The sequence below is a fragment of the Pleuronectes platessa genome, chromosome 13 (assembly GCF_947347685.1).
Source record: "Pleuronectes platessa chromosome 13, fPlePla1.1, whole genome shotgun sequence".
Taxonomy (NCBI): Eukaryota; Metazoa; Chordata; class Actinopteri; order Pleuronectiformes; family Pleuronectidae; genus Pleuronectes; species Pleuronectes platessa.
Window position 1 is genome coordinate 22,148,274 of NC_070638.1, and position 25,543 is coordinate 22,173,816.

Consider the following 25,543-nt stretch of genomic DNA (forward strand, 5'->3'; position numbering starts at 1 on the left):
GCAAAAGCTGGCCCCTCAGTTACAGTGCTGTTGACATGGCATTGTGTCTTTGATGACAAAGATAACTGTGTGAAATTCCTGCTGAGAAGCCTGCACTGATTGAGGAGAACAGCCACAAGGGCCTTTTTTCTTTTCTGCACCAGGGTCAGCTGTTGCAGATGATGGCTTGCCTCAAACTGCATTCTGTGTGATATAAAGTTACTCCGAATGAGGGGTCTATTCCACTGACCATCATGTTTGAATGTTCCATGTTAAAAGTGCCCTGCTATGTGAAGTCTGTGGCTGCTCCGCCGACAGATAAGGATAAAAATCTCTCGCTCGAAAAGTAAATATGATCTGATCAACGTGCTGTCCATCAAGGTCACTTATACTTGTTCCAACTACAATAACATTTACTGATCTCTAATGTACAAAACTTAAACAACACACTTTGTAATAGTATAGCAACTACAATGCACGGCCAATCGTCAGCAACAGTGAACACAGCTACTTCAAAGGTTAAGAGATAGAAGGAGGGTCAACAGCTGCTGAAAAGTGCTGAGATTATTTCCACCCTGATAACAGTTACTGACAGCCGGTGTCAGGGAGCCAAATGGAAGTGAGAAATTCCATGACCCCATTAAAGAGTGAAGATACGCTGACTGTATAGGTCAAACGCCTTCTCAATAAAGGAAACAGGATTTGAATGCTTTGTTTATATCACAACAAACACTCATCGTTACCTCGTAAATTTGTGTTAATACATAGACGCCTACTGCTATTCTATGGGATTCTTAGAGACTACGTATGGTAACTTAAAACGGTTCCACTTGTATGCGTTAAGGTCATTGTTCCTGTTGTAGTCACTAACTCGTTGCTGACACAATATATGCAGTTCATGTTATGTACATCATCACAGTGCAGCAGTGCATGGCTTAAAATAAGCAATGTAAACATAATTTTGCAGAGAGAGGGTGAAGGGGTTTGTTCAAAGATGTTGTCAGCACTGGGAAATGATCCTCATAATGGCCAACGTCTGTTAACAGGAGGATCTCAACAAATTCTCATTATGCAACTTCAATTTGTAAAGTGGGAAACTATCTTTCTTAGCATTTGGTGCAGATGGGTCAATGCTGTGGTGCTTATGTACCAAATATTAGTTGGATATATGGAATATGGATATGGATAATATGGATTTTTTGCCATTTTTAGAGGGTAATGTTTTCACTCCTGTCCATGTGTTTTTTGGCTGGTTAGTTTATAAATTAGATTACGCAAAAACTGCTTGATGGATTTAGATTTAGACTAGATTTGTTTTCACAGTCATTTTAGCACAATCAACACAAAAGGATGCGTTTTAGCAGAGGCAACCCACCGAACAGAGGCAACCTGCCGAACATCACATGCAGCATTAAACATTCACAAGTTCTATTCACAGGAGCAGTTTAGTGTTGCAATGGCAGAGGGTACGAAGCCCCCTACTAAATCGGGCCCTTCTCCATTTCAGTGTTTTGTACCTTCGTCTGAATAGCAGTAATGTGAAGTAATGTGGAGTTTCCACAAAAACTTGGATGCGGAAGGATGCAATATAAGTCAGGGAGGAACCTAAAACCTAAAAAAAGAAAAATCATTGTCCTTGACCTTGCACTTCTGGACATTTTCACAGATTGCCCTGGGAATAATTAATGGATTGTATGTGCAATTTGGTGCAGCTCGATTGAATTTAAGGGCCTTGGTGGCAGTATGCGCTCTGCTGAGCTCGAGTTCTGTTTGTGTTCAACTTTGATGATAATTGCTGCTCTTGGTAACTAACTACTTAGTTTAACTTTTAAGATAAAAGTTGATACTGTCATCTGTGCTGGGGAATTTCCCCTAGAGAGACTTCAGTCAGGACAATGTGGGTCATACCATAAACCTACGAGCTATTAACTAAATCTCTGCAAGTCAGTGATAGCAACAAACTGTTTTTTGAATCACAGATGGTTGCACTTAACTCCTGAAATAAGACCATAAGCATCATACACAGTGTTTAAGGTGATCTAATTATAGAGGCAGTGGGTTGCTCCATCTCTGGTCAGTCATTGTATTTATTCAAGCATGAGCTCAGATATCCTGTTGATCCTGCTGTTGATCCTCAGAACATTCTGCACTCTACATGCTGCACCTCTTTATGGGCAGGTGTGAATGTATTTTCATTAGCTAACAGATACCTACTTGTCTACTCAGGGAGTTAAAGACATGACATGTAATAAGAGGAGAGATAAGACTCCCTTAATATAACACAGAGGTCTAGGGTCTCCCGCTCCTCCTCTTCCTGTTTAAATCATTATTTTATAGTCTCCAGCAGCAGCAGCAATGACATCAGCACCAGGGCAAGAAGAGTTAGCTGAGACTATAACAATCCATTTGTCTGCGTACTACTTCAAACTACTTATGGTACAGCGATGTTACTTCTTTGTATTGCCTATATTATAAAACCAGCACTTAACCCACAATGCCGAGCAAATTGCAGTAACTCAGTGAAAATATGTTTTGTTGTATTAAACTGTAAGAATACAGGTTAACAGTACATCTAAAATAATTAAATTAAATTGAACATGCTTACTTATATCTACACTGATCAGCCATTACATTAAACAATGTTAAAACTAGTGTGTGTGTGTGGGGGGGGGGGGGGGGGGGGGGGTGTATGTGTGTGTGTGTGTGTGTGTGTGTGTGTATGAGTGTGTGTGTCTGTGTGTGTGTGCTCGTTAACAGATATTTTTGTTTGTGTGTTATTATTTATTGCAGTATATTGGAATTCTGATCCTCAGAAAACCTCCAGAGCCCTTTGGCGGAGCAGGTAGCCTTGAATAGGATTCACTGTCCAGCTGAGAGATTATTTGTGGGATTATGTTAGTCCTGAGTATAAACACTGGTTTGTCTTTGACCTTGAGGCCCAGGGTCCTAGAACGTCTGAAACACTATTTTAAGAACAAGAGATTTGTTTTTATGTCTCACAGGTTTAACCACAACCTCACCTCAAATTTCTTGATTTTAGGCCCACTGATGCCCCAAGTAATGTGTCCTTGGGTTTTCCAATCTGGGATAACTCTGCATCATAATTTAGCTCAAACCTCAGTCTTATTACACTTGTATCCCCAAGAAAATTGAAGTTAGCACTTAACTGTATATATTTACTTCTTTGATGATAATGACTGCTCAACATCATATCTGCTTATCCTTTGAGGGTTAAGGGGAAGCTAGAGCCCATCCCAACTTTATCATATATTACAATATTTCCTTTATCGTGTCCAATGAAAGCATTTGTTCTCAAAAAAAGAAGAAGGAAGCTCAGAATGATGTGCAACAGCTTGAATATATTTTATTAGGCGCTACAGGTTGTGAATAGTGATAGTTGAGGGGATCTACGATACACAGCAGGACAAAGCATCTCTGAAGGCTCCAAAGGTTCACTCCTCATCAAAGCCTTTCTGTTGCAGCCATTAGAGTTGGAAAGGGAGAAGAAGAGAAACAGCTGTTAGGTCATTGGATTAGTGCTGCTTTAGTACCACAAAGCTATATGTCCATTGTGCTGATAACTGAAGGACGCTTACAAGCATGTAGCCAACAGAGGGCAGCATGTGTCAGGGTCAGATGCTGTGCACCTACTACAGAATGCATGCTTCAAACCTTTGAGCCCACGTCCCGGCTCTTGGCGCGCAGCTTGTTGACCTGCGACTCAGCGATGTCAGCTCGCTCTTCCACCTCATCCAGGTCATGCTGCAGCTTGCGGAACTTTCCAAGGTGAACATTCGCCTGTTCCTCCTGTATAAGTCAAGTTAAACAAATTAAATTAGTTGAATTAATTGTAGAGTGGCATGAGGGAGAAGGCATCACGTATTTCAACACTTACAGCCTCCTCAGCAGATCTCTTGTAAGCTTTGACTTTCAGCTGCAGCTTGTCCACTAGATCCTGGAGTCGGGCAATATTCTTGCGGTCCTCCTCAGTCTATCGAAACAGGTTACATCTTAATTTCCTTAGATAGATATATTTCAACCACACACGCATATAAAGTATGATGATTGTTTAAAAAGTCCAAGAACACTTGCCCACTCAAGTAAATAAGTTGAAACTTTTGAACCCCATTGTACATGGTACCAACCTGATAGGTAAGTTCCTTGACGCGGCGCTCATATTTACGGACACCCTTCACAGCTTCACAGCCTTTTTTCTGCTCCATCTCCAACTCGTTTTCCAGCTCCCTTATCTATCCAGGGACGAGAATGTTCAAGTGATTTCTTCATCATAATTGCCTACCAAACCTTACAAATGTAACAGAAAGGCTCACCCTGGCCTCGAGCTTCTGCATTTGCTTCTTGCCTCCCTTCATGGCGATCTGTTCAGCTTCATCCAGACGGTGCTGCAGGTCTTTGATGGTTTGCTCCATGTTCTTCTTCATACGCTCCAGGTGAGAGCTGGTGTCCTGCTCTTTCTTCAGCTCCTCTGCCATCATGGCTGCATCAGTAATGGCCTTCTTGGCCTTTTCCTCTGCATTTCTGGACTCCTGCACTGCTTCCTCCACTTCAGTTTGAAGCTGGGACGTATCGGCCTCCAGCTTCTTCTTCTGGTTGATCAGGCTGGTATTCTTTTTTTAATAAATTTAGGTCAATTATGTTATACAGTGCAATACAAGGCAACATTTAACAGTACAAGTGTAGTATCTGTCTTACCTGCGAGTGCAGTAGCTGCACCCTCTCACTAACATCCATCAGCTCTTGCTCAGCAAGTTTGCGACCTCTTTCAGTTTGCTCCAGAGCAGCTCTCAGCTCTTCCACTTCAGCCTGAAGCAGGTTATTGCGTCTCTCAACCATGGCCATGTTTTCCTTCATATCTTCATTGAATCTCAGAGAGTCATCAAGCTGGAGCTGAGCATCCTGGAAAGTTTTCAAAGCTTCCAGTTACAAAATTACCAGATGAGGACGGCAACAAAAATGAAATGCTAAGCCTCCTTTCTTACCTTCAAATGTGCATGAACAGATTTGAGTTGCTTCTGGGCCTCAGCTGCCTGCCTGTTGGCCTGACTGAGCTGGATCTCCATCTCATTGAGGTCTCCCTCCATCTTCTTCTTCAGACGCATGGCCTCATTCCTGCTGCGACTCTCAGCTTCAAGAGAGCTCTGCAGGGTGTCAATGGTCCTCTGCAGGTTCCTCTTGCTCTGTTCCATCTCCTCGTCTTTTTCAGCTAGTTTGCGCTCCATGTCCGCCTTGATCTGGTTGAACTCAAGCTGGGCTCTCAGAATCTTGCCCTCCTCATGCTCAAGGGAACTCTAAGATAGACATCAGGAGTTTGGCAAACGAAACCATACATATTTGCAACTCTGCATCTGCTATACACTTGCGGAGCACTTTGTTAGGAACACCAGATTTTTCCTGCAATCATTTGATAAGCAAATCACGTGGCAGCATAAAACATGCAGTTAGAGGTCTGACGGATCTGGATTCTTGTCCAGGCTGCCGATTGGGGGGCAGAATTCTGCATCAACATTATGAATCCTTGGACCCAACCTGCCATGTGTCAGCAGTCCAGGCTGCTGGTCGTGAATTATGTTGGGAGGAGTGCTATCTTGAACCCTTAGGCCTTAATACTAATCAATCATGCTTTGAATGTCACAGCGTATCTGGGTAATACTGATGATTATGTTCACATAAGTTTACCTTCTAATGGCTACCTTCTTCCTGCCAGATAATGCTACATGTCACAAAGTAACAATCTTAAACCGGTGAGAGACCATATGTCGATAAAAAACTCTCTGTGGATTTGATGTTCTAGTCCTACCTCTGCTTCCTCGAGGGCAGAGTGAATCTCACTCTTTTCCTGCTCCAGCTGCTTACGATTCTTCTCCAACTCATGAATAGTTTTTCCTCCCTCACCAAGTTGCTCAGTGAGGTCAGAAACTTCCTCTGTGTATGAAAATAGTCATGTTTTGTTGGTATATTTTTTACATCTGCGAATTGTATGGATTGCTTGCTAAAACATGATGACTGATACATTACCCTGCAGATTCTTGTTCTCTCTCTTCAGGGTCTCCAGATGTTCAAGAGACTCCTCATAGGAGTTTTTCAGTTTAAAGAGCTCAGTGCTCAGAGACCTGGCTTCTTTCTGAGAGCTCTCCAGCTCACACTGAGACTCCTCATACTTCTGCTTCCACTCAGACAGGACCTAGACATTCAGATACAAGTTGAAAGTCTAAAAGTTTTGACATTAAAGAGCTGTATTTATAGGCTATATGTCCATTAGATTCTAATGAGATGTACAGCATAAGATATTAAAAATGTTTGCGGGATGATACAAAAAATGTATACCTTGTCAAAGTTTCTTTGCTTCTTGTCCAGAGCAGCAGCAGCAGCATTAGACCTCTCCACATCCACCATGAGATCTTCAATCTCATTCTGCAGTCTGTGCTTGGTCTTCTCCAGAGAGGAACATTTAGCATTCACTGCTTCAACAGCCTCCTCCGCATCCTGCAGACGCTGAGTCAGCTTTTTTCTGGAGTTCATTCACACAACAGAATTAATTCAGGGTTAGTTGGTTTTAAACTTTGCTGAATTATTAGAAGTAGAAATATGTTTGACTCACTTGGCCTCCTCCAGCTCCTCGGTCCTCTGGATGGCATCAGTTTCATACTTAGTTCTCCACTGAGCCACCTCAGAGTTGGCCTTGGACATGCTGCGCTGCAGTTCAGCCTTGGCCTCCTGCTCCTCCTCATACTGCTCCCTGAGCAGGTCACAGTCATGACGGGAGGACTGCACTGCATGGGCTAATGCATTCTTGGCCTGAATTAAATTATATAATGTGAGTATTCCCTCTGAACTATGAAATTATTTTTGAGTCTTAAAAAACGAATTGACACATATTGTTTAACAGTAAATCCCCATACCTTTATTTCCTCCTCTAGTTGTCTTTTCAAATCTTCAAGTTGTTGATTATAGGAATTCTTTCCTCGAGTCAGCTGAGATATAAGAGATTCCTTCTCCTCCATCTGTCTTGATAGCTCATCTAGAAAGGCAAACAATCCAGTGTAGAATTTAAAAATAAAGTGAAACATGAAAAGAGCATAATACTAACCATTCTCTGCTTGAAGCTTCGCTCTCTGGGTGGTGAAGTCGTTGAGGGATCTCTGGCATTCATCACACTTGTTTCTGTATTCATTCATTTGATCCTCCATGGTTCTGCTGGTCTTCTCCAAGATAGTCTTCAAAATAAATATATACCATAATTCACAGGCAATGTTTACAACTATTCATCTTTAGACAAAAAAAAGATGACAACAATTTCATATTTTTTCAAGATATTTACTGTTATTATTTTGAACTAACAAATTTAGCACAGAGATGCAAGAGGTTATTATGCATATATTAACCCATTTTAGTTGTTTGTAAAGTTGAGCAGTAACTAAACACAGGCAATGTCCTCACTGATGTCACCCCCTAGCTTCCCTACGGAGAGCAATAACTTTAAATTCAAATTGAATGAAGACAGTTTATTCATATTGTCTCAGCTTGATTTAAAATTTTAATTAAAAAGAAGACCAGTTTGTCAGGTGGCTGCACCATTGTGGAAATCGGACTTGTGCACCTTCAACAACATGTACCTTAGCCTTCACAATATGTTCCATACTGGACACCACGTCATCCAGCTCCAGTCTGAGCTCACTCTTCTCCTTCTCAAGTTTCTGCTTGACTCTCTGCAGGTTGTCTATCTGCTCTCCCAGGTCAGCAACACTGTCAGCTTGTTTCTTCCTGAGTGATGCAGCCGTGGCTTCATGATGCAGAGTGGCCTCTTCAAGGTCTCTGCGCAGTTTCAGGAACTCAGCCTCCCTCTTCTTGTTCATCTCAATCTGGACAGATGTTGCTCCACCAGCCTCCTCCAGCCTCTCACTGATCTCCTCCAGCTCTCTGGCCAAGTCTGCTCTCTGCTTCTCCACCTTGGCTCGGGCAGCTCGCTCTGCCTCAAGCTCTTCCTCCAACTCTTCAACACGAGCCTTATGTCAAATCAACATATTTAAGTGTAGCAACATTGTGAAACATTTTTCACAATTAATTGACATCCTTACGCTTTTTACCTGCAGCTCTTTAATCTTCTTCTGCAGTTGAATGATCATGGCCTGGTCATCTTCATATTTGCCATTCAGCTGACTGATTTCAAAGTCTTTCCTGCAAAACATTTTGTTAGTTAGTGTGTGTTTCATAAAATGGGTGAGAATGAATAAACAGGGTAAAAAGTATTGTTTTACTTTTTCAGTCGCTCCTCCAACTGCTGCTTGTCATTTTCTAGATCCATAACAGTCTCCTGAGTGAGCTTCAAGTCTCCCTCCAGCTTTCTCTTGGCTCTCTCAAGGTCCATGCGAACTTTCTTCTCTTGTTCAAGAGACCCTTCAAGCTTAATTTGACATCATTACAACATTATTGAGTTTAATTGTCAATACTTACTTTATCATCTACATGTTATAAGATATTGTTTCTTACATCATCCACTTGCTGCTCCAGCTTGGCCTTGGCCTTGGTCAGAGTGTTGACTTTGTCCTCTTCACTCTGCAGGTCATCCAGTGTTTGCTGATGAGCCTCCTGTAAGGCTTTCTTTTCCTTGGTCAGCTTGGCAATGATCTCATCCAGAGCTGCCATCTCCTCGACCAGGTTCTTCACCTATAGCCAGGAGACATTTTCATCAAGGACTTCATCGAAGATCATATTTGGGACAGAAAGTCATTTTATTGTTATTAGTGTTTGTGGTACCTTGTTCTCAGTGGCATGCTTCTCTTTCTCCACTTTTGCCAGAGTTAACTCTAAGTCATCAATGTCTTTCTTTAACTCAGAGCACTCGTCCTCCAACTTCCTCTTTTTGGCCGTCAGTTCAGCGTTCATCTCTTCCTCATCCTCCAGCCTCTCTGTCAGCTCTTTAGCTTTTGCTTCCATCTGGATTTTGTGTTTTATCAGCCCCTCGCATCTTTCTTCAGCATCGCACAGATTATCTTGCTCCTGAAATGAAAGTGCTAAGCCGTTATAAGTTATAAACAAATGATGAGTTGCAAGACAGGTGATCGAAGCTAATGTGCTGTTAAATTGTAACATTAAATCATCAGAAATCCTGTGATTAGACTTACAGACTGGACTTGAAGGTGCAGGTCATTCTTTTCTTGGAGAAGGGAAACCATTTTCTCCTCCAGTTCCTTCCTACGAGCTTCAGACTTTGCATAAGCCTCTTTCAGCTTCAAAAATTCTTCCTTCATGTTGGCCATCTCCTTTTCTGACTCAGCAGATCTCAACAGAGGTTTAATTTTGAAGAACAGCTTCATCCAGGGCCAATTCTTGACCCCCATGAAGGATCGGACATTCCACTGGATCACCAACAGAGCATCCCTGGAGGTTCCCAATAAAATAGTAGCTTTAATTAAATCAATATATCAAAAAACCAATAATTGTTGAATGAACCAATAAAATCTTGATACCTGCGTTCCACAATTTTCTGAAACTCAATACGAGACAAAAGCCCTCGGGATCTGGCTTGAATACTGGTGATGATTTTGGAGAGCCGCTCATCTCTCATTTCTTCAAGCACACCCAGTAATCCAGCCTTAAAGAAGACCTAAAGATAACGATAGTTAATGGACTTTCTAATCCTCTCCATCTACTACACTCATTTGTAACTTTGAATCCTTTATCAAAAATTGTCAGATGATACCTTGGTGTGTCCAAACTTGTATTGATTATGATCTATTTCCAAAGACCCAAGGAGTTTCTCGGCTCCCTTCCTGCTGTCAATGAACTGCCCCTCAGGGATGGCAGCAGGGTTCAGGATACGGTATCTGCAGAGTTTTAGAATTTATTTTATCTTTATGGTTTTATATTTTTTTAATCATGCCGTATGTGACTTAAAAGAGGTAATACCTCTGTTTGAAGTCTCCGTAGAGGATCCTGTTTGGGAAACCCTTTCTGCAGATCCTGATTCCTTCCAGAACACCGTTACAGCGCAGCTGGTGCATCACCAGGGGGTTCTCCATGGCCCCAGGAATCTTGGTCTCATTGGGGATGATGCAGCGTACAAAGTGGGGGTGAGTAGACCTCAAGTTGGTCATCAACTTGTTCAAGTTCTCCTGTAATATAGTGAAGCAAACATTTACATATACTTGTTCACTCATAAACAAAATACCATATCAATAGCATGTCATACAGTACCCTATGAAGAGCGGACACAGTCTGAAATGATGATCCCTTCTTTTTCTTCTCTTTTTTAACTTCAGTACCTTCACCGAGAGCTGTACAGAAAAAGGGTTAGTTTAAATTTATTGTAAAAAGCTGTAGCATCAATAGATGAAACTTACACCATGGTACCTGAATCAACTCCTGTATAATTTGCAAAAAGGACAGGAAGCAGCTTGAGACTGGACTTCTGGTACAATCCAACAACAGTCTCGTTCAGAGGATCTTTGTTCTTCACCAGCCAGTTGTATATATTATAATCGACAGTTCCAGCGTAGTGCATCAGGGCAAAATGAGCCTCTGGTTTCCCTTTGACAATTCTGGGCTTCTGGAAGTTGGCAGACTTCCCCAGATGGTTGTCATAGAGCTTAGCTTTGAAGGTGAGATCAGAAGCTTTAGGGAACATGCACTCCTCTTCAAGGATGGACATGATTCCCATGGGCTGAGGAGACAAAATATAAGTTGAATGAAAAAAACAGACCATATTCTCATCATTTTTTATTTTGTCTCTGTCTCACCTTCTCAATGAGGTCGATACAGGCCTGCAAATCCATACCAAAATCAATGAAAGTCCATTCAATGCCCTCTTTCTTGTACTCTTCCTGCTCCAGCACAAACATGTGGTGGTTGAAAAACTGTTGCAGTTTTTCATTGGTGAAGTTGATGCACAGCTGCTCAAACGTGTTGTACTGGAAAGGGAACAAATATTTTCTTATCCTTCCATTCATGGAAAAAAGAGGACTAGGTTTATTGTAGATTACTCACATCAAAGATCTCAAATCCAGCAATGTCCAGCACTCCAATGAAGTACTGGCGAGGCTGCCTGGTCTCCAGTGACTGGTTGATTCTAATTACCATCCACAGGAACATCTTTTCATAAATGGCCTTAGATAGAGCTCCAACAGCATAGGTGACCTGTAGAACAGGGAATATATTTAACCACTCAATACAATACAAAATAAAAAACAGCTTTTGTGTCTTTATTGTACATTGAAAATTTTCCTTATGGATAACAAGATTTGAAGCCGGCATTCGTGATTTCTTACCTGGGCGACACTTTGTCCCTTGGTGACCCACTCATTTCCTACTTTGACTCTGGGGTGGCAGAGACCTTTGATGAGGTCGGCACAGTTCAGACCCATCAGATAAGCTGATTTGTCAGCATCTGAGGAAGGACAGGGAATATTATGAAAATCTGTGAGTTGGTTCCGAGCCAACATGACAGACAGAGCTCTTCTTACCCTCAGTGCCATCAGCCTCAGCCTGCTCCTCTCGCTGCCTCTGCTTGAACTTCATGTTGCCATAATGCATGATGGCACCAGTCAGTTTGTAAACAGAGTTCTTTTCCTCTTGAGTAAAGCCCAACACATCGAACGCACTCTGTGGAGGAGCACACAATCATTTCTTAAATCATTGCAGCTAACGTCATTTCTGTCGTGACATTGCTTTTTATAGACGAACACATTTGGTCATTGTGATTATATCAGGGTTGAATTAAATAAGTGAGTCTGACATCTGTTCCCATCAGTTCCTCTGCATCATCAATGGAGGCCACTTGGGTTTCTCCCTGAGAGATGGAGGCATAGTCGTAGGGATTATTTGTGATCAGCAGCATCTCTGGATGACATAAAAGAGAGGGTGAGAAAGGGTAAGACAAATAGAAACACAGCTAAAATATAAGAGCAATGGCCTCCATGGGTATTATTTTACTTTGTTCCCCATATGAGCATCGCTCTGCACTAACCCAAGAGTTCAGGCATCTTGTTGGAGAGAATCTGGTAGAAAATGTGATAATCTCTCTCAGCCTTGAGCTGGAAGGTCACACGAGATTTCTCCAGAAGGTCTGACAATTGACAAATATAAGAGAGAAGATGCTTTGAGTTAAATCGACCGTATCACAAAACCCAAAATTATCTTTGTAGAAGTTAATGGTACTTTGATAAGGATTTTCTTTTGTTCTTACAGGTTTCGATATCAGCGGAGGCTAACTTTCCCCTGGCATCAAAATGAATTCTGATGAATTTACCCTGAAAGGATAAAGTGTGTATCAATAAAGATATCTTCTCATCTGCTCATGCTGATAATTTTGTTTTTATGGGAACTGAAATAATATTGACGATACAATCACAGAAAGATTAGAAGCTCACAAATCTAGAGGAGTTGTCATTCCTGATGGTCTTGGCGTTACCAAAGGCCTCCAGAGCTGGATTAGCCTGGATGATTTGATCCTCCAGGGTACCCTGACACAGAGAAACAGTGTGTATGTTCAAAATGTAATTTCTTACACACAGACTATAGCTGCATTTAACGACATCAAGTGATATTTGTCTGGTTTGTGTAAGTTTAATGAGCCTCTGAAACTACAAATGATATTAAACACAATTTTAGTGTTAAAAACAGTAGACGGTGATCATTGCCACAGCATTGAGAAAATATCTTAGCAGTTGCAAATAAATATTCAGAATTTTTATTGTGTACTTGTGTTGTGTGCTCTTTAAGTCAATTTAAGGCTCAAATAAACCACACATCTCATCTCATCTCATCGTCATCCGCTTATCCGGGGTCGGGTCGCGGGGGTAGCAGCTCAAGCAGGGGGCCCCAGACTTCCCTTTCCCGGGCCACATTGACCAGCTCTGACGGGGGGATCCCGAGGCGTTCCCAGGCCAGTGTTGAGATATAATCTCTCCACCTAGTCCTGGGTCTCCTCCCCACTGGACGTGCCTGAAAAACCTCCCAAGGGAGGCGCCCAGTGGGCATCCTTACCAGATGCCCGAACCACCTCAGCTGACTCCTTTCTAAGTAAAGGAGCAGCGGCTCCTGTTAACAGAGGTAATTATTCACCTTGTCTTTGGAGACGTCCTTCTTCAGGCCTCCAGCTGCAATGCTTGCAAAATATTGGATGACTCTCTTTGTGTTGACAGTCTTTCCTGCACCAGATTCTCCACTGCGAATACAAAGTGAATGAACAGTGTATGGTCACAATGTACAATTATTATTATTATGTATAGTTATTCCAGAGGATATAGTGTGACAGATAATTTTTAAGTGTATGATATTACTTACGTAATCAGAATTGACTGGTTCTCACGATCTACAAACACAAGAGTACAACTTTGTCAGTCTCAAGTTTGATTATGTTTATATGTAATCAATATTACTCAACACAGCACATAATATAGTCTTAGCAGGCTGTACCTGCCAGCATGTACTGGTAGGCATTGTCAGAGATGGAGAAGATATGAGGAGGAGCTTCAGCCCTCTTCTTTCCTCTGTAGGCAGCAACCACTTGTTGGTTGTAGACTGGCAGCGCCTTGTAGGGGTTGACAGTCACACAGAACAGCCCAGAATAGGTCTGAAAAAAACAATCATTTTGACATCATCACCATTTAGGCATCAGATCTTTGCCCTTTTTGGACAAAATCTGTGCAATGCTTCAATTCTCCTCCACTCTCCGACCCCTCAAAGAAGTTCTACTTTATTACCTGTCCATTATTTGTATTCATATATTAAGTGAATCAATACTCATCTAAAAACATTGTATAATAAATGTTTTATCACATTTAGCGTTTAGTAGTTTCAGCACCGTGCTTGGAGTAGCACACAAAATAGTTGAATGTTTACTCACATAGATCATCCATGCTGCATAACGCTCTTTGAGGTTAAACAGCACGGCTGGTTCATGGAGGAAGGTCAGCATGGCCATGTCCTCGAGCTTGTCAAACTTTGGAGGATTCTGTTGCATAATCTGAGAGTCCTTGACAACCACAGTCTGAGGAGATGATGCAGTTTTCTGATTAATATGTGACTGTCAAACAGTTTTCAAATATAAATGTTGTTCTAATGAGTGAGAAGGCAAACATTCAGGCAACATTATTACTGTCAGCATTGCGAGTGTATCATTACAAATCATGCCATACATTGCTTTTGCCAGATTGCAGCGATACCTCACCTCATCACTCAGCTGCTCAGTGTCCAGACAAGAGACACTTTAATTGCAGCTGCACTCAGGGTCTCATTTGAAATCCTATTCACACTCCCTCTGTGATCGACAGTTTGAATCACACAGATTTACATCAAGATTCACACTTGCTCCCAGACAAGGACTCGAACATGGATTCATACTCAAACTCCGATCTTGTGTTTCTTTTGCTGCTTTGACCCTGGTCACTGCATTGACCCTCTTAATCCAAAGTTTAATGGGTTGAATCGTCAGGCACAATGAGTCTGTAGATTTGAGTGTGCTTACCATTTGGTATGCCAGGCCGAATATACTTATTTAACTTCGCCTGTCTTGTACTTCTGCATATTCCATGATTATTGGATTTTACACTGCAATTACTGTTGACATGTTACGGATAGTCTTTTATAATAATTTAAAGGTTTCAACTATAATAAATAAAATGATGTGTTTGCTAACAAAACTAAATGCTAACACTGACCTTCCCTCTCTGTGTATCCACAGTGACCTTGTCTCCATCTCGGCTGGTGATGGTTGCTTTCACAAACTCTTCCACTGGATCTGGGACAAAGCATTCCTTCTTTATGTCGAAGACACGCATGGAGGCCTCCATGCGCTCCTTGTCCGACTTCCTCAGGTACGGGGCTGCAGCCCCAAACACAGACATCTCTGCATCCCCCATGGCTGCACTAAAGTACATACAGTCAGCAGAGAAGATTAGGAATTCCTCCTGTCCCTATCGGACACCATCACATCTGTGATATGATAATGTCCAACTACTGATTTAAAGGATCACTTTATGTTGTCTTTTCTCCAAAGTAAATTAATCTTTACAGATCCAAAAGATCTTATGGGCATAAATTGAACTACCCAACAGTCTTTATCTCTCAAATGTGAAATACCGAGGAGAATTATTTACCTATGCGTTCAACTCAGAGGAGAGGTGAGCTCAGGCTTCAGAGACTCTACCAGTGTTCCACCTGCATTGTGGCACAGAGAAATATAAGTACGACATTCTGAGGCTATGAAAAATGTCTGAATCAGCTGACGCACATTGACATGGGTAGAAATAACAGATATAATTTTAAAATAATTCGTCCAACTTAAAGGAAAAATGTTTAAGTATAACTTACAAAGGCATATTTTGTTAAGCATCTATGTCAATTCTGCAATAACCATCACCTCTATTCCTTTAAATTGGATCATTTGAAAATACTTGATTTCAGGCAATAGAAAGACAAATTGTGAAAACAGCATCTGTGAATAAAAATACAACTATTTATTCAGACTTACGAAGGCCAGGTGAAGAAGACGAAGCAGCTACTGACCTGCAGGGCAGCAGAGATCAAATATATAACCCCAGATCAACCTGCCTTACAAGGCCAAGGGTGCCACCCTGACCTGATAACTAACACACATACACACACACACAAACACACACATCAACAGGTACACGAGTACCACATACACACACCACACGCGCACGCATGCACACACACACACACACACACCCACACACGCACACACACACACACACACACACACACACAAAAACACACACACACACACACACAAACACACACAGACACACACACATCACCATCACTTTCATCTCTTGTGACAGGGCTCTCTATGGCCCTCATGATGTTTGGCTGCCCTCTCTGCTTGTTTGTCTCCAAATAATGTGACTTTTTGGGAGCAGAGCCAGGAAAAATTCCCCAGCATAACTCGCCTGTGACTCACCCAAGCATAGACGCTCTATCTCTAATTCTACTAAACTTTTTGTTTTTTATCATCTCATGTGCTAAATTCTTTTACCAAGTGATGACTGGTCGTGGACAGAAACCAGATTCTGTCAGTGAGGAGGAGTAAACACGAGCATGTCATAACAAGACAGGTATTTTGTTTTATTAATTTTTACTGAGGTCAAAAATTAAATTAGTTATTAAGTTCTGATTCATTTTAAATATAGAGATTTATCTGGTGACTGCTTTCTGATCACAAAGGATGCAGTATGTGTCCAATTGTTGTCAGGGTAAGGAAAGTATTTTAGCAATGAAATATTCTATAAAAGAGGGGGCTAGATTCATTAAGTTTTTTTTAAAGTTTTTTACAGTAAAGCCTATTTGCTAACTGATGTTTTTGTTGTTTCATATTGTCGCTTGTTTTTATGATTGTCTGAACTCATGTTGTTGCTTGTTTATTGGTGAACTGAAGATAATTTTGAGCTAAAGTGAACAATTAAGTTCTAATCTATTCTTTGTGTACTCAGCTCAGCTGTGTAGAGCAGAGCAGGTAAATGGTCTATATTGATATCGGTCGTTTCTTATCTTGATGGCCACTCAAAGCCATTGCCATTCAATCAATCGATCAATTCATGCCATTCACCCATTCGTCTATGTGTAGCACAGAGGCAATTTGGGTTTTATTATCTTCTACAAGCACATTTCATCACATGGAATGGGGAGTCTGGGAATGAGCCGCAGACCTGCTGGTAATAGGATGAAAAGATAAATTCAGGTAGGATGCTCTTTCTATGCTTGGTGGCACAGCTGCATCCATCCCATGTCACTGGTCTGACTTGCTGCTCTATTTAAAGGCCCTCAGCTGCTTTAGTCATGCTCTTTCTGTAGGTACCAGGAAAGGTCTGGATTTCTCAGTAATCTCCCACAGCGGGGGTTATTTGAAATGTCCCTTAGTTATAAAATTGTATTCCAAGATACTACTTATACATTACTGCAGTGCTACGGCAAAACCATATCTTCATGACAATATTTGGATTCATTTGCACCAACTACCCTGTAGCTGTGGCAGATCTTCCGTTCACCAGGTGCTAATTGGTGTCCAGAGAATTCCTTCCTTAATAAGAGCAGGGCTAAGTGGTTGGGTGATAACCTATAAATGAACACTTGTCTCCACCAGGATTAAGGTGTGTTGTATACACTGGGGGCTGGTCAAGCTACATGTGTTTTACATTCTGTCAACCACACTGCTAATAATTCAGTGACAGCTCTGTCATGACCTTGAGCATGAAGCCCTACGGGCCGAAGAAACACAGCTGACACACACGTACGGACATACACAGCGACATTCTTGTTAGATACAGAAACACTGAAGTGACCACAACTTCAGAGTTAAATTACCTCATTGACATTGTTGGTGAAAACTGTAGAACTCTACTGTCACTTTAGGCTCACAATTTAAATTCATTAAAAAAAAAAATTCTTGTTAAAGCAATGATGTCAAAAAAAGTCATTATAGCACAAATTGCAAATAGTCTGTATTTATATATAAGTTATATATAGAGCTTTCTAGTCTTGATGACTACTCAAAGGGCTTTACAGTACAATTTTACATTCACATCCCATTCACACACACATTCACGTGTGTCTATTGGTGGCACTTTCACACTGTCAGCACAGCCATCAGGGGCATTTTGCGGTTCAGTTTCTTGCTCATTGACACTTCAGTACACGAATGAGGGAGACTGTCTCTTCCAGCTAGAAAAGAAGCATATGTGTGTTTATATTTGCTAAGTTAGGTTCTATTGTGCAATAATCACAAGTCATGGGGTGACTAGATCTTGACGCTTGATTCAGTATCAATGGTTTTCATGTTGGCTCAAGTGAAGAGCACCGGACACTCTTAACCCTCACTTTATCTTCATATTTATATCTTTCATAATTGGGATCAATATAAAAAAAGCATAAATAGCCCTTTAGATAATTCAAAATAGATGTAGACATTGATTGCAGACTTTTTATTATTGATAGGTCAGCTGCTGCTCCAGACTCAGAACTGCAGACTCCTTGCTCCCCGTCCTGCAGCACCAGCAGTGCCTTTTGTTTCTGCATAGTTTACAATTATTTTCATTTTGCAGACACATTTTGCTAATGGAATATTTTATGCCCATCACTTTTACTTCTTTGGGTCCGCAGTTTCTCCGCAGTTTTTCTTTGACACATGCACAACTCAGCAGGAGATTATTTTCTCAGATGTGTTCACAAGGGCAACATATTCTCCGCAGGATTCAGGTGAGGGATAGTGCAGCAGGCAGAGTCATTGTTTTAGGTGCAGAAAATTGATTTTTACAGTGCAGGAGTGTGTATTGCCATATCAGTCGATGTGAACACACCTAAGGCCAATTTTTGCTTCTCGGTCGAAGCCATGCCAATAGCCTACACAGAGCCCTATGCCGTACTCTGACGGGCACCTCATCTAACATTTAAATACGCATCAAGGCGACGCAGACCTCAGAGCAGTGATTAGTAACACTCACCATTGTTCTGAAATAAACAGAGATACTAGAAAGTTGTAAATAAGAGGACCAAAGACTGGAAGACACTCAACACCAGCATGACCGCTGAAGAGTTATTTGACCTGGGAACTATTGCCAGTAGTTCTTTCACAATGAAGACAAGAGCCAAATGTTAGTGGGTGTTTGTGTATTTTTTTTTATCTAGTGTGATAGAGGCTTTAGAGTGTTCCAGTCCTCGACTGCTCTTGCCATTGAAAGCAGCCATCACCATCGTTCTCTCATCGTTTTGGCATTAAGCATGAATGCAGTTTATTAATACTTTGAGTGTGCTGGATAATAATAAACCTTTTGTTTAATACCTTCCCTGAACCCCCTGCTAACCGCTCCATAAAGTCAGACCCTACAAACAGAGGCTGGTCACACTGCCAGTGGCACTTTGAGCTTCAGAGCAGCCTTGGAGATAAAGGCTCACTTTAACTATAATTTGCATGTCATGCAGCGACATTATCAAGGGAAAAAAGCAGACACAAAATGTTTTATAATACACTCATGACACTGAATATTTGTGAAGTTCAGCATGTGATTAATATTTAATAGTTTTAAGCGGGGAATGACTTTTTAAATAACTGGGGCTAATGACTTTCAATTGTATGGGAAACAGCAGCCATTCCACCATAAAATCTGTAATGTGTGCTGCAAATTCACATGAATACATACCCATTCTATAATTTACAGGCAGCCCACCCGAGCCAAACGAGGCTATCCATGTGCTTCCTTTTTGGATCTGTTCATTGGAACATTTCCAGCAGCAGGATGGGCAGAGCAGGTTGGACAGGCAGCTGCTTGTGTCATCTGTCAGTGTTTTAGGGAGGATTAGAGGTGAAATGCTACAGCTGACAGTTCCCCTGGCTGCCTGGACGCCACACAGACACCAGGCCCTTTGATGGATCTAAACCCCATGCCAGTAAATGGAGACGTGAGTCTGTTGTCCTATCTGCTTTATTCAATAATAATATCACTTATTAAATGGGGTTAATCACAAGCTGCACAGTGAGGCAAAAACATATATTTGAGCATCTACAGGAGTTGTTCACAATATAGCTGTGAGTGAAGGGTTTATTTGAACTTAGACACTCACCATGCAACTAATTTTTACTTTAAAATACCAGCTTCAAAATGTGTGGAGAACAAGGCATCGATCCCCAGAATCAGGCAGAACAAGTTCAAGAGTAATGTTGAATTGTCAGTTAAAAACGTAGAAGTAGCTTTAAAACTTAAGATTGTTGTTATCTCTTTATATTTTGAGAAAGACTCAATAAAACATGGGTTTAAGTCCAATATTAAACAAGGAAACTTTTGAAATATGAACAATTCTGATCAGAAAAACCATTGTGACCTGAACTTCATTACATAAATAATTTAATACACATGAATTAGTCAATAAACACTTGGAGCACAGGACATGTGAACGGAGCAGACTGCGTGAACAGCATCAGGTGAGCAAAGCTGTTTATCCTTAAGAATGATTATATACACTATGTGTTTGTTTGCGTGAGGTTAGATATTTAAATTGTGTTTTTCTCAGACACTCACAGAAGGTAGAGTTCAGCATCTCTCTCGTTAAGCTTTTTTGTTGTACGCTGAAAGGTTGTGTTAATGTGGGTCTTACTAAAAGCTCATTCAGAGTAAATTGTTTAACATGGTGTGTCTAACTTAGCTGTACTTTGCTTTCAGGGAACCAGATGGAACTTCCCTCTGATGCCTCCAGATGTCAGCAACAGTACAGAAATCGAACTGTACTGTAACAGTTTGAAGTGGATGAGATGCAGTTGCAGTTGCACTATAGACCGATCAAATAGAGCCTTCTTATTGGATGTTAAAAAATATACTCAGGGTCGTTACACAAAAAAAGAAATGAATTTCAAAAAATGTTCCACTATAGTTTTCAATGTTGTGTTATCCTTTTTCCATAACATAGTCAGGGCTGTATTGCAATCATGTGCACAATAATGAGCCTCTATGTGATAATGTAACATTTTAACATGTTTGCATCTTCAGCTGAGCTGCTTTGCACTGACTTATATGATGAAGGTCACAGGAGCAATTCCCTGAAAAAAAGGAATTCAAGAAACTAATTTCTAGAAATAGGCAAATAACTAACTTACCTGCAAGTCACCTCCCTGCTGACATCAGACAGTCTGAATTGATTTCTGCCTTTAATTTAAATTTAGATGGTAAGTCCACTGTTTATTCTTTGATTTCTTTAGACTATGTTTCTTTAACCTTGTCCTCACAGTGATTGTAATTCAGAGACTAATTTTTTTATTTGACTATATAAATATAATTGCCTTAACTTGACTTCTATTGACTTTTAACTCATGTTCAGATAAAGCTCTGTGAGAGTAGCTGACGTATTCCTGGATCAGCATCATTTCATCATGTTCATTTCCAAATTATTTTAAACTGGATCTTATTTAACATTAGTGATTCATCAACTGATTCCTTAAATTGTCATCTGTCCATGCATTGACGAGGGCCTAAACATGCTTGAAAACTATAAGGCGAAGACTTTAAAATAGCATCTTGGATCTATATGCTAAATCAAGAATTTTGAATCTATTGGTAAAAATCTTTCTTGCAATTTTCTCACAAATGTGTCCTGTAATTTTAATCTGTCTAATCTCCACATTTGGATGATTTAAAATTGTTTTAAAATTTCTTTAGTTTGTTGGATTAAACAGATTCACGAAATTTCCTAATATCAGCTAAGACTTCAATAATGTCTCTCTAGGCTTCATGACTGAAATCCCACAGGAAGTCAACAATTTAGAATTTTGTGTAAAATACCTGTAAAATATAGGGTCATGTACTTCAACTTCCAGCAGAAGGCAGTGTGCGTATGATTGTGGGCGTGTGTTTGTGTGTTTGTGTTGGGGGGGAGATTATAACATGGATCTTATTACATGTTGCCCAATTCTTTAGCTCTGAGGCCTGTTTAATACTGGGTTTTGGTGTCCTTCCCAAAATTGTAATATTCTTCAGGAATCAGTCAGCACTATAGGATTTCTGATACTCTCAGTATCTTGGTCTTTTTCAGTCATTTCAGTTTAGATTCTAATTGAAGCATCTTGTTCTCCATTTACAAAGCTCCTCTTACATGCACATGATACATTCACACAACACTTTAAGTGCTGTTTGCTCTAATTGTGTCATTATTTAATTGAAGTTATAATGACTTCAATCAAATTTGATCTGTTCATGCACAGAGCAATTAAGCATCAGACATTTGATCGGACAATGATATGAAACACTAAAACAGGGATCACCTGAGGAACCTTCTGCTCGTCTGTAAAAATATAAAAAATATTCACACGCATATTTCCCCAAAATATCAAAAAAATTAAATAAGGGAATTACTTTTCCATAAACTCTGGAGAAAGGGACAGAACATGGTGGACTCGCCTCGGCTGGCGGTTTGTAAAAACAGACCACTTGCACAGAAACTTTACACTCTCTGATCGAAAGAAAATAAATGTGTTCATTGCTGATTGAAGCAGGCTTAAGTCATATAAACCCAACACAGCTCATGGGACCACCAAGTGTTGAACAAAAAGTTATGACAATACATTAAATATAAAATTACCTGTGTGAAGGTAAGTTTGATTTAAAAGGTCATTGACTATAAATGAGTTCAAGGTGAATGTGAGTCGATATCAGTGGGATCAGAGAGAGAATGTGAGAAGAGACAGTGACTTTGTGTGTGTGTGTGTGTGTGTGTGTGTGTGTGTGTGTGTTTGTGTGTGTCCCTATTCACTGATTGACAGGGACAGACTGTGGCAGCAGCTGAGTCTCAGCTTGGAGATACAGCCCAAAGGTCACTGCTATGAATACACACCAACATGGATACTGACACACACATATACACACACATCTAATACCTAATCATACATGAATGTTGACGCTTTTAATGTACGACTTTCCTACATGGCATCAGTGTCACTGATTCTCAGCTCACTCGGCCTCCATCTCTTCTGTGAATTAAGATTAAATGAAGCAGAAGGCCTGTGATACACTTATTAACACCAAAGAATCAGTGTCACTGGAGTAATGTGACAACTTAGAGGTCCTGGAGACATATGACAGTGTGAGAACAGAAATAGTATTTTCATCTCTGTGTGTGTGTGTGTGTGTGTGAGAAAGAGAGCGGGAGGGTGTCAGTGATGTGGAGCAAAGAGGCTACTGTTATGGTGTTGAACAGGGGAAGATTTTTCTGAGTCTACAAGTGGCGGACATCTTTCAAACTATATTCCACACAATGATGGAAATGTCATGTCTGCAGAAATGACACAGGCTAATAATGCTAGCTGCACAAGAGGAAAGAAGGAAGGAGGCACTTAGGAGCCTGGTGCACAAGGTCAGAAAGGACATCGCCTCTCTGCTGCTGAAAGGAAACTGAAGGCGGGCGACAGTTTTGAGGATTGGAGAGCAGCAGCATGGTTGAAGACATGAGTGTGAAAACCACCAGTAGATGATAAAGTGCAGTAAACACTGAGTCAGCAGAAGTGCCTTAAAGATTGAGGAGTTTCATGGTTGGCATCCACAGTGTGCATGTACACATGTATTTCAGTCTGTGGAATGGTAGGACACCTGTCATTACATTCATGTTGCTGAGAACAGCTCCACTCATGGCAGCTCGCTGAGTTACACCACAGGATCGCTGTTGATTTCACTACGCAAGCAGCTGAGAAATGCTACAGGATCTGGATTGATATTCCAAACAGAAGCAATGGATCTTATCAGCAATCTTTGAAGAATAGTCTGTTTGGTAAATTCCAACCAGACTTCCGGGATTATTCCAATCTGCAGCAGTGATCAACATTTACAAGTGTGTTACATGCATTCTAGTCAGGATTACAGCCGTATCACATGACACTGTGCATGCGGTTACGTCTGAGGTGGAGAATCCACACAAACACACTGCTGCGTTCAGAGGCCGGCGGCAGCTGATTTTCCTGATTTAAGGTCAGTTTGGTTGAGGGCGGAGATGTTCCTGAACAAGGTGCTGGTGGTCCTGACCGACCTGATGGCCCGGCTCCTTGGTAACATCGTGTTTCGGCAGCACTTCCACCTGCTGCTGTCTGCGGTGGTGATGTTCGGCCCTGCACTGAGCCTCTGGGTCTCCCAGCACAGTGTCTTTGCCAAGAGGAGCCATTTTCTCTACAGGTGAGAACGCTTCCTGTGTACTCTCTGCTCACGTGTCCAGTCCGGACCAATGGCATCATTGTGTCACCGGGTGTTATCCGCCTGCATGTTTGTGTCACTATTCTAAGAAAACCTGCCAAAGTAAAATGACCTTTGGCATTTCCCCATTGAATCTGTTTGAAATTGAGGCCTGATGTATTGCCTCTGTTTAACATTAGACAATAACAGTACATTTTCAGTAATTTGAGTGCTTTTCTTTAGAATAATCTAAACCACATCATGTATATCAAAAGATCCAGTCTCTACTGGTGGTTTGCTCCCATTCCTGACTCTCATCAACTGTGTCTCAATTCCACATGTCTTAAATCGGCATTTCTGAATCGTAGCCATTTCATTCTAGCGTCTGTTGACTTTGGAATTTGGAAGAAATGTCATTAGTAGTTTTAAAAATAGAACAAAAGTGTTTTATTTTATTTCAACACCACTCAGTAAAAATAGTCAAATCAGAGAAACTGATCATCCTACTGCTCTTATTTTTTTCAGACCTTTACAGCTTTTACTCTTACTGTTTTAGACGCTAGTATCCTACAGTGTACCAGATATTAATATGCTTAAATGACATGATACAAACACAGATGGATGTCCTCAATAAGGCTGTTACAATATTTCCCACGCTGTTTGTTGGAGAAGTTTTTCTTTGGCCACTTGGAGGCAGCAGAACAAAGTGCACAGTTGCATAGTTCGAAGTGAATAGTCAAACAGCAACATATGTTTTATTATGATTATAAACAACATAACATTGCGATTAATGTTGTAAAGACTTCCTCGTCCTCCTGAGAAATTAAGACCTGACTATTCAGCTGCTAAATGCTCCACAGCTGTACATTCACCAGCTGGTCTGGTCAAGTCAAGTCAAAATGTATTCTGAATGATTAAGTGGTAGACATGTGAAATGACCCTGCCTTCTTTGTCAATTGATTTGGCTGTGCTGTTTAAGTAATGTGACAAAATATAATTGATAATTCTCTTTATCTTTCATCCATCAACTCTACTTCTAAAAACCCTCTTCTGTTCCTCTTCCTTCTCTACAGGGTGTTCCTGCGCTCGGGCTGGGGCTGGACCTGCATCTTTGTGGGTTCTTTCGTCTTCCTCCTCTCCTTCTCCATCCGTCGCTCCCTTGGCCTCTCCATCCGTCACCTCTCCAGGCTCGGGGTGGCTGGTGGCCTGTGGATAATTTTCTGCAAATTCCTGAACCATCTGGAGAATGCCACAGGAAGCTGCTATGAACCTTTACTCAGCGGCCCAGAGGTGATCAGCAGCCAGCCTCTGTTGGTGTTAAGAGAGGGGGAGAGCAGGTTTGAGTGCCTCAGAGCTGGGCTGCTATGGAGGGGATATGAGGTTTCAGAGGACGTCTTCCTCCTCTGTCTGTGCTGCCTGCTGCTGGCAGAGGAGACGTCCGTGTTCGGTCCTTATCTGAGACTGGGAGGGATCTCAGATGCTCCTCTGAGGATCCTCTTCCTCTTCTGTGTCCTCTTGCTGGGGCTCTGGATCTTTCTGCTTCTCTGTCTCTTAGCTTACTTTCCCCAGTTCCCCACCCAGCTGCTTGGGGGCGCTCTAGGCTGTCTGAGCTGGAGGGGACTGTATCAGGGCTGGTATCGCCAGGGGCCCAGCTGGTACTGTCCCGGGAGGCCTGGACAGGGGCTGCTCAACACCAAGACTGGGGGTACTGAAGCTGAGGATGCACAACTGAGCCACAATCACGATGAATAACTGAGAGAAAATCAAAGATCTTGAATCGGACTCAAAAATGTATTAAACACGTAGATAAGGCTGATTCTTTGGAGACTGAAACCTGTACCCTTGTGTCTATTGTCCTCAAATAAGAATCATCAAATGGACTGAGTGGA

General features: G+C 41.3%; 2 protein-coding genes across 2 annotated transcripts; one reads left to right on the forward strand and one right to left on the reverse strand.

The window, feature by feature from the left end:
• Positions 1-3,431: 3,431 nt before the first annotated feature.
• On the reverse strand, positions 3,432-15,156 carry LOC128454206 (myosin-7). The gene is made up of 38 exons (XM_053437506.1): positions 15,096-15,156; positions 14,658-14,865; positions 13,844-13,987; positions 13,414-13,570; positions 13,282-13,309; positions 13,060-13,162; positions 12,366-12,458; positions 12,182-12,245; positions 11,963-12,061; positions 11,732-11,835; positions 11,460-11,598; positions 11,265-11,383; positions 10,984-11,133; positions 10,737-10,907; positions 10,351-10,660; positions 10,195-10,274; positions 9,907-10,112; positions 9,701-9,824; positions 9,468-9,604; positions 9,123-9,378; positions 8,755-8,997; positions 8,488-8,664; positions 8,256-8,401; positions 8,085-8,175; positions 7,614-8,003; positions 7,088-7,214; positions 6,900-7,018; positions 6,599-6,795; positions 6,325-6,508; positions 6,016-6,181; positions 5,798-5,922; positions 4,980-5,288; positions 4,693-4,896; positions 4,311-4,607; positions 4,125-4,229; positions 3,875-3,970; positions 3,652-3,786; positions 3,432-3,452 (listed from the first exon to the last, which is right to left on the reverse strand). The coding sequence occupies exons 2-38, from the start codon at positions 14,856-14,858 to the stop codon at positions 3,432-3,434; spliced, it is 5,817 nt and encodes a 1,938-aa protein (XP_053293481.1). The 5' UTR covers positions 14,859-14,865; positions 15,096-15,156.
• An 8,322-nt stretch (positions 15,157-23,478) lies between these two features.
• fitm1l (fat storage inducing transmembrane protein 1, like) lies at positions 23,479-25,406 on the forward strand. The gene is made up of 2 exons (XM_053438932.1): positions 23,479-23,657; positions 24,728-25,406. The coding sequence occupies exons 1-2, from the start codon at positions 23,479-23,481 to the stop codon at positions 25,404-25,406; spliced, it is 858 nt and encodes a 285-aa protein (XP_053294907.1).
• Positions 25,407-25,543: the final 137 nt, after the last annotated feature.